The 15,748-nt window shown below is 40.4% G+C and overlaps 1 protein-coding gene across 2 annotated transcripts in view; it reads right to left on the minus strand.

The window, feature by feature from the left end:
* Positions 1–11,710, minus strand: part of TMEM260 (transmembrane protein 260) — a 68,523-nt gene extending 56,813 nt beyond the window's left edge. For both annotated transcript variants that reach the window (XM_044232457.1, XM_044232456.1), the window contains exons 1-3: positions 11,477–11,710; positions 6,604–6,635; positions 5,730–5,881 (exon numbers count right to left, since the gene is read on the minus strand). In XM_044232457.1, coding sequence (XP_044088392.1) covers positions 5,730–5,881; positions 6,604–6,635; positions 11,477–11,636 — 344 coding nt within the window. In that variant the 5' untranslated portion in view covers positions 11,637–11,710. The remainder of the gene's footprint in view (positions 1–5,729; positions 5,882–6,603; positions 6,636–11,476) is intronic.
* Positions 11,711–15,748: the final 4,038 nt, after the last annotated feature.

Raw genomic sequence — 15,748 nt, forward strand, 5'->3', positions numbered from 1 at the left:
TATTCTTCACAGAGGCCCCGGCCCCTGGCTTGTCATCACACTAAGTCCCTTTTCACTCAAAACTTATAAGGTGCTGCATACTTTTTTAAAACACTAAAATACTAAATGTAGGTGCGGTAAACTTAAAAGATCCAAATAACTAAAATCAGCAGAATGAGGGTATGAACAGTTTCCATCAGCAACACTAGCCAACTCGATAAACAGCAGAGACTTAATATTAAGTAGTCTTATCAGGCAAAGTTATGAAGCAGGTCCTGGTGCATCAGTTCCTTAAGACCGCTGTTTTTATGGCTCTGCAAGGCAGCCCATCTAGGTGAGTTACGATCTAGAATTTTATTTGTAATTTGAAGAAATATTATAGCCGTAATGACTGATGCCTAGTTCCGGTGGCAAAATCTCGGCAGGAAACAGATTTAGCCATTTGAATGTTTTATAAGTTTTTGTAATTGAGGAAACTTTTCATAATCTGACATTTGTTAAAACCACTTATTAGAAATTATGCAGCACAGTAGCTGTGGAAATATGAGCTAGCTTCACAATTATAAAGTCAGCCTATGTAGCCCTTTCCTATTGTATACAGTGGCATAAACCCCACAGCGGCCTATCAGCTAACTGGCAGGCAGGGGGCTGCTCTATTCAAAGTGAGAGATACAAGCTGCAGGGCAAAAACCTGGCAGCTCCCATCTGACCCCACAATCCCCTACTGGTGACAGCTCCAAGCTCCATGGCAAATTAGGCCTTCTCATATTACAATTGGAGAAGACAGATTCCATTAGCAGTATCTGAAATTGAGTGGAGAGCTGCACTGTTATCAGACTTGACTCATAAGCACTGCTATTAATCAGAGCTATGATAGCATTTATATATTTCAAGCTATCTGCTGCCGCTGTGATATTCTGCTACAAAGGGTTGATGGGACTTAGGAAAGTGAACAATAGAGCTTTCTGGGAAAAGCAGAGTAAATCAAGAAAGTCTATGACTTCCGCACATTCTGAAGGGATTGTGGTTTACATAAATTTTCTCCCAATTGGAGATTGAGCTCTTCCTCATCTTACACATGGGATTTAGTTGTCACTCAATGGTAACAGCTGTGAAAAGGTGAAGCGGCCCACCGCTCAGAATATTGCCTTCGCTTTTAAAGCAATTAACCCATGAACAGGAGGATACCTGGTGATATCAAAGGGATTAGGCCAGGCAGTGCATTATTAACATTTCCTTGAACTAATTCTAACTCTGACTAGCTGTCAGAAAAGACTCTACAGTCTTAAAAAAGAGTTTTTGCCCTGCTTTTCTCCCCCCTTCAGAATGAAGTGCTGCTATTTGAGCCTAATATGTCCCTCTACTTAGAAGAAAATGCAAATGAACCAAGCTCTTAATATGCTTAACCAGTCTGAGTCAATGCAATTTTAAGACAAGTTTGAGAGAAATATGTGATCAATTAACCAGGGATCAAGACAGATATTCTCCTGAATGGAAATTAATGCTCCAGTACTTTCCATTCTTCTTCAACTACAAAAACTTGGTGACTATTTGTTACTTATTCATAGTTACCTCTGAAATTAGGAAGAGCTTGACATTATTCTCTATGGCAATAATCTAAAATACTCTTTGAGCTGGAAAATCCAAATGTCCCTTAAGCAGGAGATTCTACATTCTCTAAGGTATGGCATTTTAATTTCCTATTCTTTATTGAATGGAATCTTAGCTGGAGCTCTAAGAATCACAGACACAGCGCTCTGAATCAAATATTCCTCTTCCAAAAGTTTAATCAAATTAATTTTTAGCAGCAGCGTAATGTTTAGAACTATGTAACTTATAAAAAATAAAGTAAAGCTCATACTTACCCCATAAGTAAAATACTGGCACAAAATTATCTGCCAGAAGATATTTAAATATCACTGAAATTGGTTGTCGGTTTTTTGTCGTGAGCAGGCATAGTTTCAATATACCTTCAATTATCATTAACATTCATATATTCTAGGTAACCTGGTGGACATTAAGAGATCTGATTTCTTCCTGTACAATGTTAACGGTATTAGAAAGTTTTTTAAGGCAAGTTTCTTAGAACAGTAACTTCTAGAAAAAAATACCTGAAAAACTGTTTATTCAATGGTTAGTAACTTTGTCTTAATTTAAGTAAACACTGAATTTTGGTTATAAAAACTAAAATAGTTCTACTTTCGATTCGCAACAAACATTGTTAATGAATTCTTCCATACTTCCATTTGGCCCATAATAGTTTGGACTCTCAAGCCTACTGAGAATAGATTTCCTGCCCTCGACCTACCAAAATAAATGATACAAGATATGCCCTCATCTGAGATCATAAGCAATTTAAATCCTCCCTGAGGTAAAGACTTTTTATAAAATGCTATCAACATCCTCCATTCTCTTTTAGTGATACCAGAGCATAAGAAATGGAAGCATGTTGATGTTTCGAGACAGTAATTTCAGTGCTCCTCCCTTATTAAGTAGATAGGACTTAGTCTGAGGCTGCTTAGAAAAGAAGTTTGAAATTCAAGTACTAAGCAATGCTAAATCACATTCATATCAGTGACTTATCTGACCTATAACTTTTAAAATTTCGTATTATTAAGATTTGTGAATTTCAAAATGACACTTAAAGTATCGTACCATCAAACTTAAAAAATCATTTACTTCAATGGCCTTAAAAGAGAAAAATCCCTGTTCCTACAAATCCTTGTGTTAGGTAGTCTTAAAAACACAGATGTACACGTTAATAAAATGAATACTATTTCATATAAATGAAAATGTATTAAACTCCCTTCACATTGTGAATGCTGAAAAATACCCCTGAAGGAGACAATATATAAATAAATGCCATAATCTGACTATTTTTAATTCAATAAAGTATAGCGATGCATACAGCTTTCAAAGTGCTGTTTTACTCCTATGCTTTCCTACATTAGGGCGAAGCAAATACACATGAGTTCTTGTCAACCATTAGGAAAGACTGACAAAAAATGCAGTGTTAATGACATCTTATGGCTCTTAAAAGCAAGAGAAAGATGCAAGGAAGGCAAAAATTACATAGTAATTGGAAGCAACGAATAAATTGTTCTTTCAATCTAAGTCATGTTTACTGAAAAAAATGGAGCTTTTTACATCAACACATTTAAACAGAAATTTGCTTTTAAAATACAATCTTTGTTTAAAGGGTACAGAAGGTCTTTATGTCCACCCCAAGAGCTAAATATAGTGAATGCCATGGGAACAATTACCTGAAAAAAACCTAAACCTGTTAAAAGAATTAATTTACTGCGCACCAGTCAGCGCTAATCCTACGTGTACAGTAATGTTCTCTGAAGTGATGGGGGAGAGAAAGAATCAAACTGTTTCCTGGATCAAAACCCTCCAATATTCCACAACCAAATGGAATGATGATTTGGCCTGTCAATGAATAAAGTAGTAAAATGTCTCCTCAACAAATTCTAATAAAGGAGGCAACCTGTAAAGGAATACATTTACTATACGCTGGACTGGAAAAAAGCTGTCACTGTAACGGCTGCACAGGTACTGTGTCCTGCTGTTGGGTTTATATTCACAGAAGAAAGGTTTTAAAGGTTAAGTTCAGGTCATACAACAAATGAAATTGTAACAAGCCAGCTGACATTGTATAATGTCTTCTTCCACTCAATCAATAGGCTACTGTTAGTCCTATTACCATAGAGATGGCTTGCTCTTTCCTGAAGGGTGTCTATTGTTTGACAAAACAGATTTGCCACTTGAACTGGGTTGTTCCCAGAGGACGTGTACCTTGTCAATGATTTGTACTCAAAATAATGAAGTATTTTCATATTAAAATGTATGTAAGAGATAATATTGTGAGATCCCTTTTCTGAAAGAAAGCAACTTTCCCAAGCACAATATTACTCAAACATTCTTAAATCACTCATATATTCAGTTTAGTCATATTAAGGGTTTTTGATTTAAAGCCTATGCCAGCAAACATACAAATTTACCATTAAGACTGTATTTAAAAAACGGGGGTCGCAGGTTAAATGTGCTAATCTAAAACCCATTACAATCATGGAGGATAATAAAAGCTACTTTAAAATATAGACAACTCAAAGGAAAATTATTGTCCAAAGTTATTTGGATTCTGTAAAATCATGATTTTTATGTATGATTTTTACAGTGGTTTTCATGTAGAATGGTATCACCAATTAATATATTGAAAAGCATGGAAAAGTTTTCTCAGAAAACAAATTATTTGCATAAGAGCTTTTGATAGCCCTATAGCATTTAAATATGTTATAGAAATGATCTTCTAAAACACAGATAAAAAAAATAAATTACAGATGAACTACCAAAATAAATACAAGTATTAATTTTCTTTAAATGCCTTTGCCGTAAATGTCTTGTGAAGATTATCAATTCACACATTCAATACAAGACAAGCAGTTCTACATTTCAACCTATATATTCAAAATTTTTAAAGATCAGTTTTTCTCTCCATAGAAATAACAACAGATTATTAATTATACGATTCAGGAGAAACAATTCTAAAGATTATTCTAATTACTTAGAAAAAGAAAGTATTCATAATACTATCAACCCAAGCAGAGATATTATTTTCATCATTTCATACTGAAAGATTGGCTATCACTGAAAACCTGTAAGACTGAAATAAAGATGAATTAAATAATATAGATACAAATGTAGTAAATGATGAACAGTTACAATATTTGAATCTGAAAGCTTTCCACAATTAAATTTAAAAGTAAGCTTTAGGGTTAAAATTATGTTAACTTTTACCCTTTTATAAATAATTTAAAAGGAAATTTAGAAAGAATTTAGTCAAAGGGCAATTTTACGACTAATGCAAATAAAACATTAGTCTCCAAAAATGGCATTTGAAATTGTCTATTCAAATTATATTATATTTGCATACAAAAAATTGTTTTTATAATAAAAACTGCAGTAGTTTTTGAAAAAGTGTTTTAATTTAGTTCTCCCTTTGCAAAAAGCATAACTTGTATTTTTTACTGTACTCTCCTTAGGCATAGGTTAGACTGGTTAAGAATGAAGGAGACAGGAGCAGCAAAGACAAAGATAATTTACCAACGTCCTAAGTTAATGACCCATTTTTGTAAAAGCAAGGTAGCCTTCCAAACTAAGAAAATCTTCCATCAATGAAATAAGTGGGGTCTAATTTGCATACTTCCCCTACAGCTATAAGGGAACAAAGTGAAACCTTACCCAAACCATATCCCAAACTGATTTCCTTAGTTAACAGCCTCATTTCAAAGAGTATACAAGATGCATATATTTAGAATACAATATAATTAGGCATTAACTCTGGACCAGGTAAGCAGCTGCCCATCAGCAACAGTGTGAGTAATTAAATGATATTTACCATTTCCCAAAACAGGAACTTCATACTGTTGAATTAAACTGGCCCATCTGCATCTTCATAAAATGACAAACCTTTTAGTTTTGCCTAACTCTAGAACTGTGATAATGAACTGGTGACACCCTGACTCCATTGCAGGAAGCACATCCAACTATGTAATCATCTGAGGGGTCAAGTACGTATGAAATTACTGGAAATTAAGAAAGTGAATTCACAGCAGTGATTAGGAAAAAACTATTCAAGCAATGAAAGAGTCTTGTTTTTGGGGTTTCATTTAATGTATGTACCTAGGCCATCAGAACGCTCGGTCTCCAATTAGCCAAGATTAATATTAACTCATCAACTACTTTACCTGAAAACGGTGAAAAAAAGTAATGACGCGGCTACTGCTCCAAAGAAGCCACACAGGAGATTGACACGGTAGGCAACTGAACCAAAAGGAAGGAGTATGATTGCCAGTTTAGCCACCAGCGTGAACAAAGGATAGCCAGGAGGATGGGCAACCTATGGAAAAATCAGCAAGTTAGAAGGTTTTCACCTCCGCAAGAGTCACACTGCCTTTAATTGCAAAGTAGCCCTTTGCTCAGGCAAGTATAAAGACTCAGAGGCAAGAACAACATGTTTGAATAGTGGTTTTCTATTGTAATCCTTTTGTGCCAATACAAATAAATATTTTCTTTAGCGGATTTGGCAGCGTCTACCACATGGTGTGTCACCTAGAGAAAGGGTGACATATTTCATTGTCAGTTCTTAAGCAGTTTGTTCTCTGGGTTCACAGTACATTAGGGTCATTTAAAAGGCTATTGAAAAAAAGCAGGTTCTGAAATTTCGTATTGGTTAGAAAGTTGAAAGACCACACCGCTATCGGATTACCAGCATGCTGACAGTCCTAAGGTCTTGCCTAAAGGGATCATGAACCATAATAAAGTTTATTAAATAATAAACTTATTAAAACTGTTAACCCGATTTATTTTATTCTCCATAGCTTATACAAAATTTGGGGTGATAATAAGCTAGCTACTGTATATATAGTAAAGGCTTTGCTTTATAATTTAGTTTAATTGGATTTAAAACTTAAAGTAAATTGTCACGTACTGTACTTATAAGTTACTAAAAACTGGGGTTTGAAAATAAATTAATCTACTTTACTCCATGCTTAATTAAACTTTCTTAATTCCTAAAACTGTTAATGAGAGCATTGATTAAACAATAAAACTAATACTTACTCCAAGCTCATGTGCGGCTGTGATCAGTTCCCCTGTGAAAAAATAATGTAAAACCAATAATTACTATTAGAAAATGACACTCCTCCAAAGTTTTCAAAATCCAAATGCTTGCACTGGGGTTTTGCATTAATTTGACTGGATAAAACTGTAAATCTGTAGAGATTTAACAGCATGAAATAGTCTAAGGATATTTTCTCCCTTAGGTCTTACTGAACAAATGATCTTTGATAGTCTTTAGTAACTGGTCAATGGAAACAGGTGAATTCTGGTTTTTAAAAAGTGCTTATTTTCCTTCCTAAAAGTGGTGCACACTTGCAAAAACATAGAAACTTCTCACAGAATGTTAGTGTAATATGCTGTAATGATCCTCAAGAATTTAGTATAAAAATGTCTACAAAGATGCAACTTTATGATAATGTAAAATGTGCAGACCTCTGAGGCGTGGACACTCCATAACATGTACCATTCGGCCCTAAACTGGCATTTGAATATCTTCTCTACATTAATTATCTCTGATATCTTTAAATAATTGCCAAGCACTTATTAGCTCCAGGTTATTTTGGTAAGCTCTGACTACCATACATTTTTGCAAACCACTAAATCATACTATTTACATAGTCCTTGTAATTCCTCACCATCCGTGATTATTTGTAAAATTACAATGCAGTAATTCAATGTCTATTTGTTAGTATTTTAAGTATCCAGAGCACAAGGGCTATTTATGACTCATTCCTGTACACTGCAGTACAGGACAATGTTAAGAAATCAATGTTCATGGGCTTTTGAGAGTTACTAGTATTTATTAGTTAATGTATTAATGTCCATTTTCTGCCCTTCGATGGGTTATCAGTGCTCTTCTTTAATTTCTAGGTCCCAGCCACAATGTAGATCTTTACCCTCTGGCCTGGAGAACAGCAAGAGCTTTGGCCAGTTTTCTATTTCATCTTCCTACAAAATCACCTGTTGCCACGCCATCTCCCCGAAACAGGTTGGATTGTACCACTAATCCAAAATTTCTCAATGGCTGCTCTCTGCTTCCTAAATGAAGCTCACATTCCTCAGCATGCTAGCCCTCTAAAGGCTCCAGGGTCCCTTTTTAAGGCATAGATCAGTGAAACCTATGTTTGCTTCAGTCAAATCTGATTACTCTGGAATGGTTCTTTTGCACCTCTTATCACTCATTTTCTCACCCAGTATTCTCTCCTAAATCCTTCAAAGCCTAGTTCAATTGCCACCTTCTCAGTGACACCTTTCCTTATACACACCCCTCCCCAGCCTCCCCCACTAGAATTAATCACTTCTTCCTCCTCCATAGAACCTGCTCTAACTTCTCTATTTAGCACTCATTTAGACTGCTTTATATTCTAGTTGGTTGTTTTCATGTCTGTCTTTTCTAAGTTGAAAATATTATCCTATCCGTTTCAGAGGCCTGTCGAAGACACCACCACCTCTCCCTCCTCTGGTCCCACAAAGAAACTAATTCAAGTCCTGCATACAGAGGTTGACAGTTAAGACAAATCATATTGTCATCCTTGCTACTCAGACACCCCTATCTTAGGATGAATGACTGCTTGTGTCATGGAAGCCCCATAAGGGCACCCAAAGACAGATACTACTTATCTAAGTCAGTTAGATAACTCAAGGATACCCTCAAGTTTTCTGGACATGTTCAAGAGCATTTTGGAAACCAAAAGCACTTTTGGTATCTTAACAGACTTCTTTAAAGAAATAGTTTACGGTCTAAAAATATTTAAACTAACTTCCCTTTGGAACTACTGTCAAAGACATTTTATTCAGGATGGATTAGCTTGTCTTCAGTCCCAAACTGCTTTAATCAGCTTTTTGGTATTTCTGTTGGTATGAGGAAACACAGTTAAGTTCAAATTTTCAAAGTCAACGTTTATTCTCCTCCACGTAAAATGTATTTAGAATTGCACTTAACATTAAGAAAAATACCCTACTTTCTAACTTCTTATCATTAAAAAATCGAAGTTCTGTAGGTGTAAAAATCAGGAATGTGACAAACTTCCATCACCTCCTCTTACCAAATGTTAAACTAAAATCTAAACAGGAAAGATAGCTACAGTTCAGGGATATAAATATATCCCTGAAAAAAGCTAAAGGGGAAACATTATTCTTAAAATTGAGTATGATAAAGAGGAAAGAGAATGTGACTAGGAAGGGGAAAAGAGCCTCCTGGATATGGTTGCTCCCACCCCTTAACCTACGGCTTCCTCAAAGATAAGTCCTTATTACAACCTGCACCAGAATAACCTGGATTCTTTTTAAAAATGAAGATTCCTTGACCAAACCTACCTATATTAAGACCCTCTGGCACTGAGGGTCAAGTTTGCCAGGCAATTCCGAGGTACGTTCAAGTTTGAGAATTACAGTTTTTCTGTCTGAGATGCAAGTAGGTGGCAAGCTCAGAATTGTTAGCGGATGCTTCACCTTTACAAAAACCAGCTCCCTCTGTGTTATACTTTTTCTAATATTAATTACATAACTATATTCTCATCTATCAAGTCTGTTAGACAGTATCCTTAAAATATATAAACACATAAATAGGCTACTTTATTTTTTCCAAGTATACAAGATGAGGAGGCGAGATTCCTATACTCTCCTCCAAAGGATCATGAGTATTCCCACCCGTAAACTGTGCATCAAACAATGTAAAAAATAATTTTGGCAAGGCTATCCAATGTGATAGATTTATGGAGCATAATTTAAGACTCATCAAGAAGAAAAATACATACTTTATATTGGTTTTGAGATGTGTTCTGTTTATTGATTTAAAAAAAAACACAACATTCAAGGAGGACAGTACCTTCAACATATAAACAAGATTATCAAAGATACCATTATACAAATTTTACTGGCAATCCTTGGAAAAGTTTATCATTCCTAACAAAGAACACCAAAATATTAGATGTAACCACTATTTAGTATCAAACTAAACAAATCAAAATACCTAGAGAGTCTGGTAACTTAATGTAAAAAAGTAACTTTATTCTACTGGGAAAAAATAACAGTATTAATAAAGACACCAATCATAGATTTAAAATAACACTATATATGGGATGACAGATTTAATAAAGAACTTAGAAGAGAGGTTAAGAGAGTGTATGTTCTAAAGTCAATCTACTGGAGTTCTTTCCTCCACTGCCCCTGCTTTCTAGCTGTGTGATTCTGGACACAGCTTAGCCTCAGTTTTGGATGGAAGATACTGATAGTACCTACCTCACAGAAGGTTAAGAACTGGATTAAAACAACAATACATGTAAAGCACCTGGAATTGTGCCTGGCCTATAGTAAGTGCTCAGTAAGTGTTAATTATTTTTATTCATCTCACCCAAAACTTCAGGCTGGAAGAACCATGGTAAGCAACTGTCAATGTTTTCCTCCTTCCTTCCTCCCTTTTTCTTTCTTTCCCTCAAGGTACAGAACTACTCAATCTTTAAGTAGTGCTCTCCATTGTCAAAACTCTCAAAACTATAGGTATTTCTATTATTTAATGCAAGCCTTGGAAACATAGTAACTCCATTCCCAACTATACTAATGAAACACATTTCCTATTTGTTCAGTAGGATTTGAAAGAAAGAATAATGGCAATGATTTATAAAAGGAACATCAAGAAGCCTCAGTTAGAAGTTAGCCCGGGGAAGATGGCCCCAGTGACCCCCAACTCCTGGAGTTCTAGCTATATAATCCTCTCCCCCATGAGCGTGGGCTGGATTTACCAACGAACTGCCAAGAATAAAACCGGGCAGTGGTCTATCAATCACTTCCATGACTCGGCTCAGGAAATGACAGACGTGTGAGATGAAGGTGCCATCTCTTTCTCTTCACAACAGTCGGCTTCCCGAGGGACCCACGTTGCAAAGAACGGGACTGAGGTGAGAAGCTTGAATCCCCCCCCCGCAAGATGAGCCCTGGGAAGACCACATGACTACAACCCTGTCCTGAGGAAAGGCACCCAGTAACCGGTGCCGAGATTCCTGATGCACAGGAAAGGTGACATAACAAACATCTGCTGTTTTAAGCCACTAACTTTGGGGTCATCTTGTTATGAAGCAAGACATAACTAGTCCACTCCATTCTTTCAACCTATAGATTCCCCTCGAGAAGTTACAGCACTACCGGCATTACGGGATGGGCACTTAACCTGCCAGCAAGACAAAACCAAAAACGAACCCCGGCTCTCGCTCCTCATCCCAAACGTGTACCGATCCTGTAACAAATAGGTAACAACTGCTGATGTGATCTCAGTGGTCCGCACTTTTCTTTTTAACAGAAGCAGCTTGCTTTAAGCCACAACTGGCTTCCACTCTTAAAGGTTCTCCCTCAAATACTCGGCGTGGCCCGTTCCTTTTCAACATGCAGTTTCCGCTAAAATACCGCGTTGGGAGGCCTTTTCCTACTGGTCATTCTGCAGGAGGCACTCGGCACCACGCCCCCGTCGATCCCACCTTCCCTCCGACGGTGCGTTGCTGTTGGATCAGTAGTGTGTGGACGGTCTCTAGCCGCCCTACATCACTCCCCGCGATACTCGGTCCCCACCACTGTGACCCCTTTTGTCTGGAACGCAGTGAGGACTCAGTAAGTGACATCGGTGGGCTAAAAGGGAATGGAAAGCAAAAACTCGGGTCCCGAAAAAGGACCTGGCCAGGTGCAGAGGTCGCTAAGTCCCACCAGGCGAAACCAGCCAGTCCCTTCTTCAAAGTCGGAGAACTACAGACACCAGTTACGGGAATGGAAAACAGAAGGTGGTCCTGGCACGCAGAACCCGGCAAGGAGCACGAGCGGGCGGAGCGGGGGGCGCGAGCTGACCCACCAGGGAGAGGGGCGGGAGGGCGGCCCTGAGATACTTTACCCGAGTCTCCCCCCGGCACCGAGGGGGGCAGCGTGAGGGTGAACACGGCGGCCACGGCGGCGAACACGGCCACGCCGCCGAGTAGGCCCCCAGAGCGCCGCGGCCCCACCCGGGCTGCCCGCCCCCGGGCCGGGCCCCTGACGTCGCCATGGAGACCCATGCGCCCCTGAGGCCCAGGGAAGGAGGCCGCGACCGGCCCAAGGACTCGGGCAGCCCCGGGGTTCCCCAGCGACAGGCGAGCGCACCCCGCGTAGCGGCTTCCGGGTCGGACGTCGGCTCCCTCCCCGGACCGCACCTTCCTCCGCCGGGCGCGGGGAGAGGGCAAGGCCCGCCTGGCACGAGCCGGCTGGGGGTTCCTGAGTAGCGCGCCACGCGGTGGGACGCATGGGGTTCTAATGAGTTTTACAGTCTCCCACCATGAGCAAGAGCCTTCTTTTAAGAAAGGAAGCCCGGGCCCGGGGGTGCCGATGTACGGCCTCCCCCCCCACCTCACACTGACTTGGTCGGGTCTGCCAGAGACAGAGCGGGGTCGCAAACCGGGGTGCGCCGGGCCCGCCTCTGCCCCCTCTGGTGTGGGGTGGAACTACACGAGGGGGGGCTGCGGTCCGGAGCCCGAGCCCGCACCGCGCCAGAGCCGCGCAAAGCAGGCGCACGCTGGACGCGAAGCAGGCGGGTACGTCGCACCCATCGCCTGTTCACTACCATTCATGACGATCCCGTGTGCGAATTATGAAATCGCCGAGTTGCTTCCAGAGAGATGAAAGTACGCTCGTTGGTCTATTGTTTCCCTTATGCCACGAGGAAAACTCAACCGGTGAGTTGAGAAACTTGAGTCTGGATCAATGCTAGTGATTCATATCCTGTTAAGTTGTCTCCTGCTTTAATGAACAGGGCTGTTGCGGTGGAGCCTTAACACAGCATGACAAGTGAAACGGAGACACTGTACTCTGTACAGAGAACGGGGACTGTCGGACAACCACATAGCACGGCTCTTAGTAAGATTCTTAAGCTTATGTTTTCCTTTATTATAGTAATTATTCTGAAGTGAGAGGGGAAGAGGGCATCCTCTGCGGAATGCTTCTCCAAATACACCGAAGATTAGTGACAATCTGGAGCATGTCGCAAGGACTCTGATGGGAACACAATGTCTCAACTGTAGACTGACATATTCCAACAGAGATAGGTGGTTGTGCCGGCAAGGCCCTTGTCTTTCTCAAGTACTTAACATAATACTTTCTCTGCCATACTGGGGGTTCCTGGAGGTCAGGGGCCGTGTGGTAGGCAGCTTTTAAATTAGCGCCCAGTGATCCCCGGACTGCGAGTATTGATTGCTGTATGTGACCCTCTCCCTGTGTGGGGGCCAGAGTGCTCAGGAGCATAAGGCATGAGTGACCGTCGTCACTTTGCAGATTAGGGTTCTAAAAACCTGACTTCCATCGTGCTAACACAGGCTGCTTTCTATTTCTTTCCTGAAAGAGCATGCCAGTGATTCATGCTGAGCCAAGCATGTCCATTTCATCTTTTGCTCCTGAGCTTTATGAAAAGATACATTTTTATCATGGCAAATTATTTTTGAAAGGGCATAATTCTTTGCCCACGTATAGGTAGGAGAGATCAGTGTCGGAAGTAGGAATTTGGGATTTCTCCTGTAGGGATGAGAGGGATGAATAAGTTCACCCAGGCACAGTGTATCAAGAACAAGGTTAAGGTCAAGTATTAGCCCCTATCTTCATTTCCAGAATGGCAGGCGTGGAGGAGAGAACAGTGGCAGAGGGTAACGTGTCCCAAGAAGCTCGGGAAGAAGAGATGTCGGTGCAGGCTATGTGGTCAGGTTGTCACAGAGGGGTGAAGGACGTGAAGAGGGCCAGATTGAGGTTTTGTGGGGCTTGAGTTCATACAATTTGGAGAATCATCTGAGCAAAAGAATACAAAACTGCAGATACAAAATTAGGAACAGGCATTGGAAGGAGCCCCTGCTAGTGACAGGCCATGAAACTGAAGTTTTGTTAGCCTCACAGTTGATCTCCTTTGAGGATGATGTTGGGCCAGTTCTCGGTCTGCACACGGCTCTGTCTCTCAGGACATGCGCTGATGCTTCCCTCCCACCTGGAGCACCATCTCCTCCAGGCTTCCCTGAGACAATACTGCTTTGGCTCTTTGTACCACTGGCCTCTCTGCCCCGACCTTGCTTCTGTCAGACCTCCAAACACTGGAGTGTGCTAGGGCTCACTTGTAGACTAACTTTTCTTTTTCTGCGTCCTTTCCCAAAATAATTTTACTGAAATTTTAAGTTGCAAATGTGTCTAATAAATCTCAAAACTATACACTGCCATCCTTTCCTTAAAGCAGCTGCTTTTAAAAGAAAATAACTGCACTGCGATTTCCCTATTTATGTATCTAAACAACATTTCAAACCTGGCCAACTTTGCCTGTCTTATTTGCACTGTATGCCATGCCTAAAATGATGACTGGCACAAAATAGTACTTAACAAATGTTGGTGTAATGGATGGATATATGCACAATGAGAGACCACTGGTGTATCCATTAGGGAATTGCATTTAGCAGCTGGTAACAGAGACTCCCGTTACAGTGTCTTCAACATGCCGGCATTTATTTTCTTATGTGGGTCTGAAATAGTCAGTCCAACATTGATTTGGCAACTCTTTCATGTCCTTAAGGAAGAAACTGAGCTTCTTATTATCTCTCTGCCCCATCCTTCTCAACTTATGTCCTGAAGGTCATCTCTTGACCCCTGATGGATGCTAATGCTCCAGACATTTCATCTGTATTTGAGAAAGAAAAAGGATGCGAAGCAATGGGAGTGTCCCATCCTTTTAAAGAGGGTTATGGAAATGCCATTGCATAACAATGCTACATCTCATTGGTCACAGTTGGGTAACAGGCCACTCTTAGGGAAAAAGGCAGTTGAGAAATGTACCTTTGAGGCTAGATGGTTTTTCAGGATTCTATTACCAAGGAGGAAGGGGAGAATGGATATCGGAATGCAACTAGCAGGTGCTGCTGTCGTTGGATTTGGTGAGTTGGAAGTATTTGAACCTTGAAAGTTCAGGGGTAAGTTTCAGTAGGGTTGTAGATATGGAAACCAGGCAGTAGTGGCTAGGAAATGAGGAAATGGAAGTGTGGAGGTGAAGGGAGAGAGAGAAGTGGTATGGGAATTCATAGGGATTGAAGTGTCAAATGAGTTTTTTATAATCTAAGAGAATATTTGGAGAGAGATGGTAATGAAGTAAAGATGTACGGGAGGCTTGAGGGGATGGAACCAAGGAAGAAAGAAGAGGAAGGATGAAAACATTAGAGTTTAGAAGGGAAATTAATGGAACGCATAACAGTTGAACTTGACCCTTGAGGAGACTAATGAAATATATAAGGAACATATACCTATTATACATACTCTGGTTCATTCCACAGTGGGTTAGAGACAGCTTCTGTAATACATACTATAAATTAGGAAAATATGAGTACCACTTAGGATTCAGCCAGAGGAACAAAAGGAGATACATGGGTGCTATGAAATTTATTGCAGGAAATTGTCTCTTGTGTTTGTGGAGGCTGGCTAGGCAAGTATGAAATCTGTAGGGCAGGTCGTCAGGAAGGGCAGGCTGGAAGTCTTGGGCAAGGGGTGAGGGGGGGTGAAGCTGCAATCCACAGGTGGAATTTCTCATTCATCCAGGAATCCTCAGCTCTGCTCTGAAGGCCTTTCAACTGATTGAATCATGTCTCCCCAGATTATTTAGGATAATCTCCCTGTCATAAAGTCAACTGTCACAGACTTTAATCACAGCTACAAAATACCTTCACAAAAACATCTAGATTAGTGTTTGATTGAAAAACTTAAGAATGTAGCCAAGCCAAGGTGACTCATCCAAAGAATATCGGAAATAGAATATCAGATTGAGAGAAAGTAAATACATGAATGTGTAGGTCTATGGTAGACCAGATTTGACTCTGGGACTCTTGAAAGCAAAACAAAAGGGAAAAAAAGATCATTACCCTCTTAGGTCCCCAAGGAAATCCAAGTCTCCTGGCACCTTTGGCCAGCACCTAGCCTCTGTAGACACCTAAAGGAATGGCTCGGTACAGCTGGGCAGACACGGACATTCCAGCTCTCCACTAGGCTTCCACTGATACCCCCGAGCTGGGGGAGCCCGGGGGGGTGGGTGGTAGGAGCATCTTATTTCTGTTCCCCTGTGGCTTCTGCTGACTCCACAGTGAGGAGGAAGCAGGGCAGAGAGGTGACCTCCTTTTTTGGG

The sequence above is a fragment of the Neovison vison genome, chromosome 13 (assembly GCF_020171115.1).
Source record: "Neovison vison isolate M4711 chromosome 13, ASM_NN_V1, whole genome shotgun sequence".
Taxonomy (NCBI): domain Eukaryota; kingdom Metazoa; phylum Chordata; class Mammalia; order Carnivora; family Mustelidae; genus Neogale; species Neogale vison.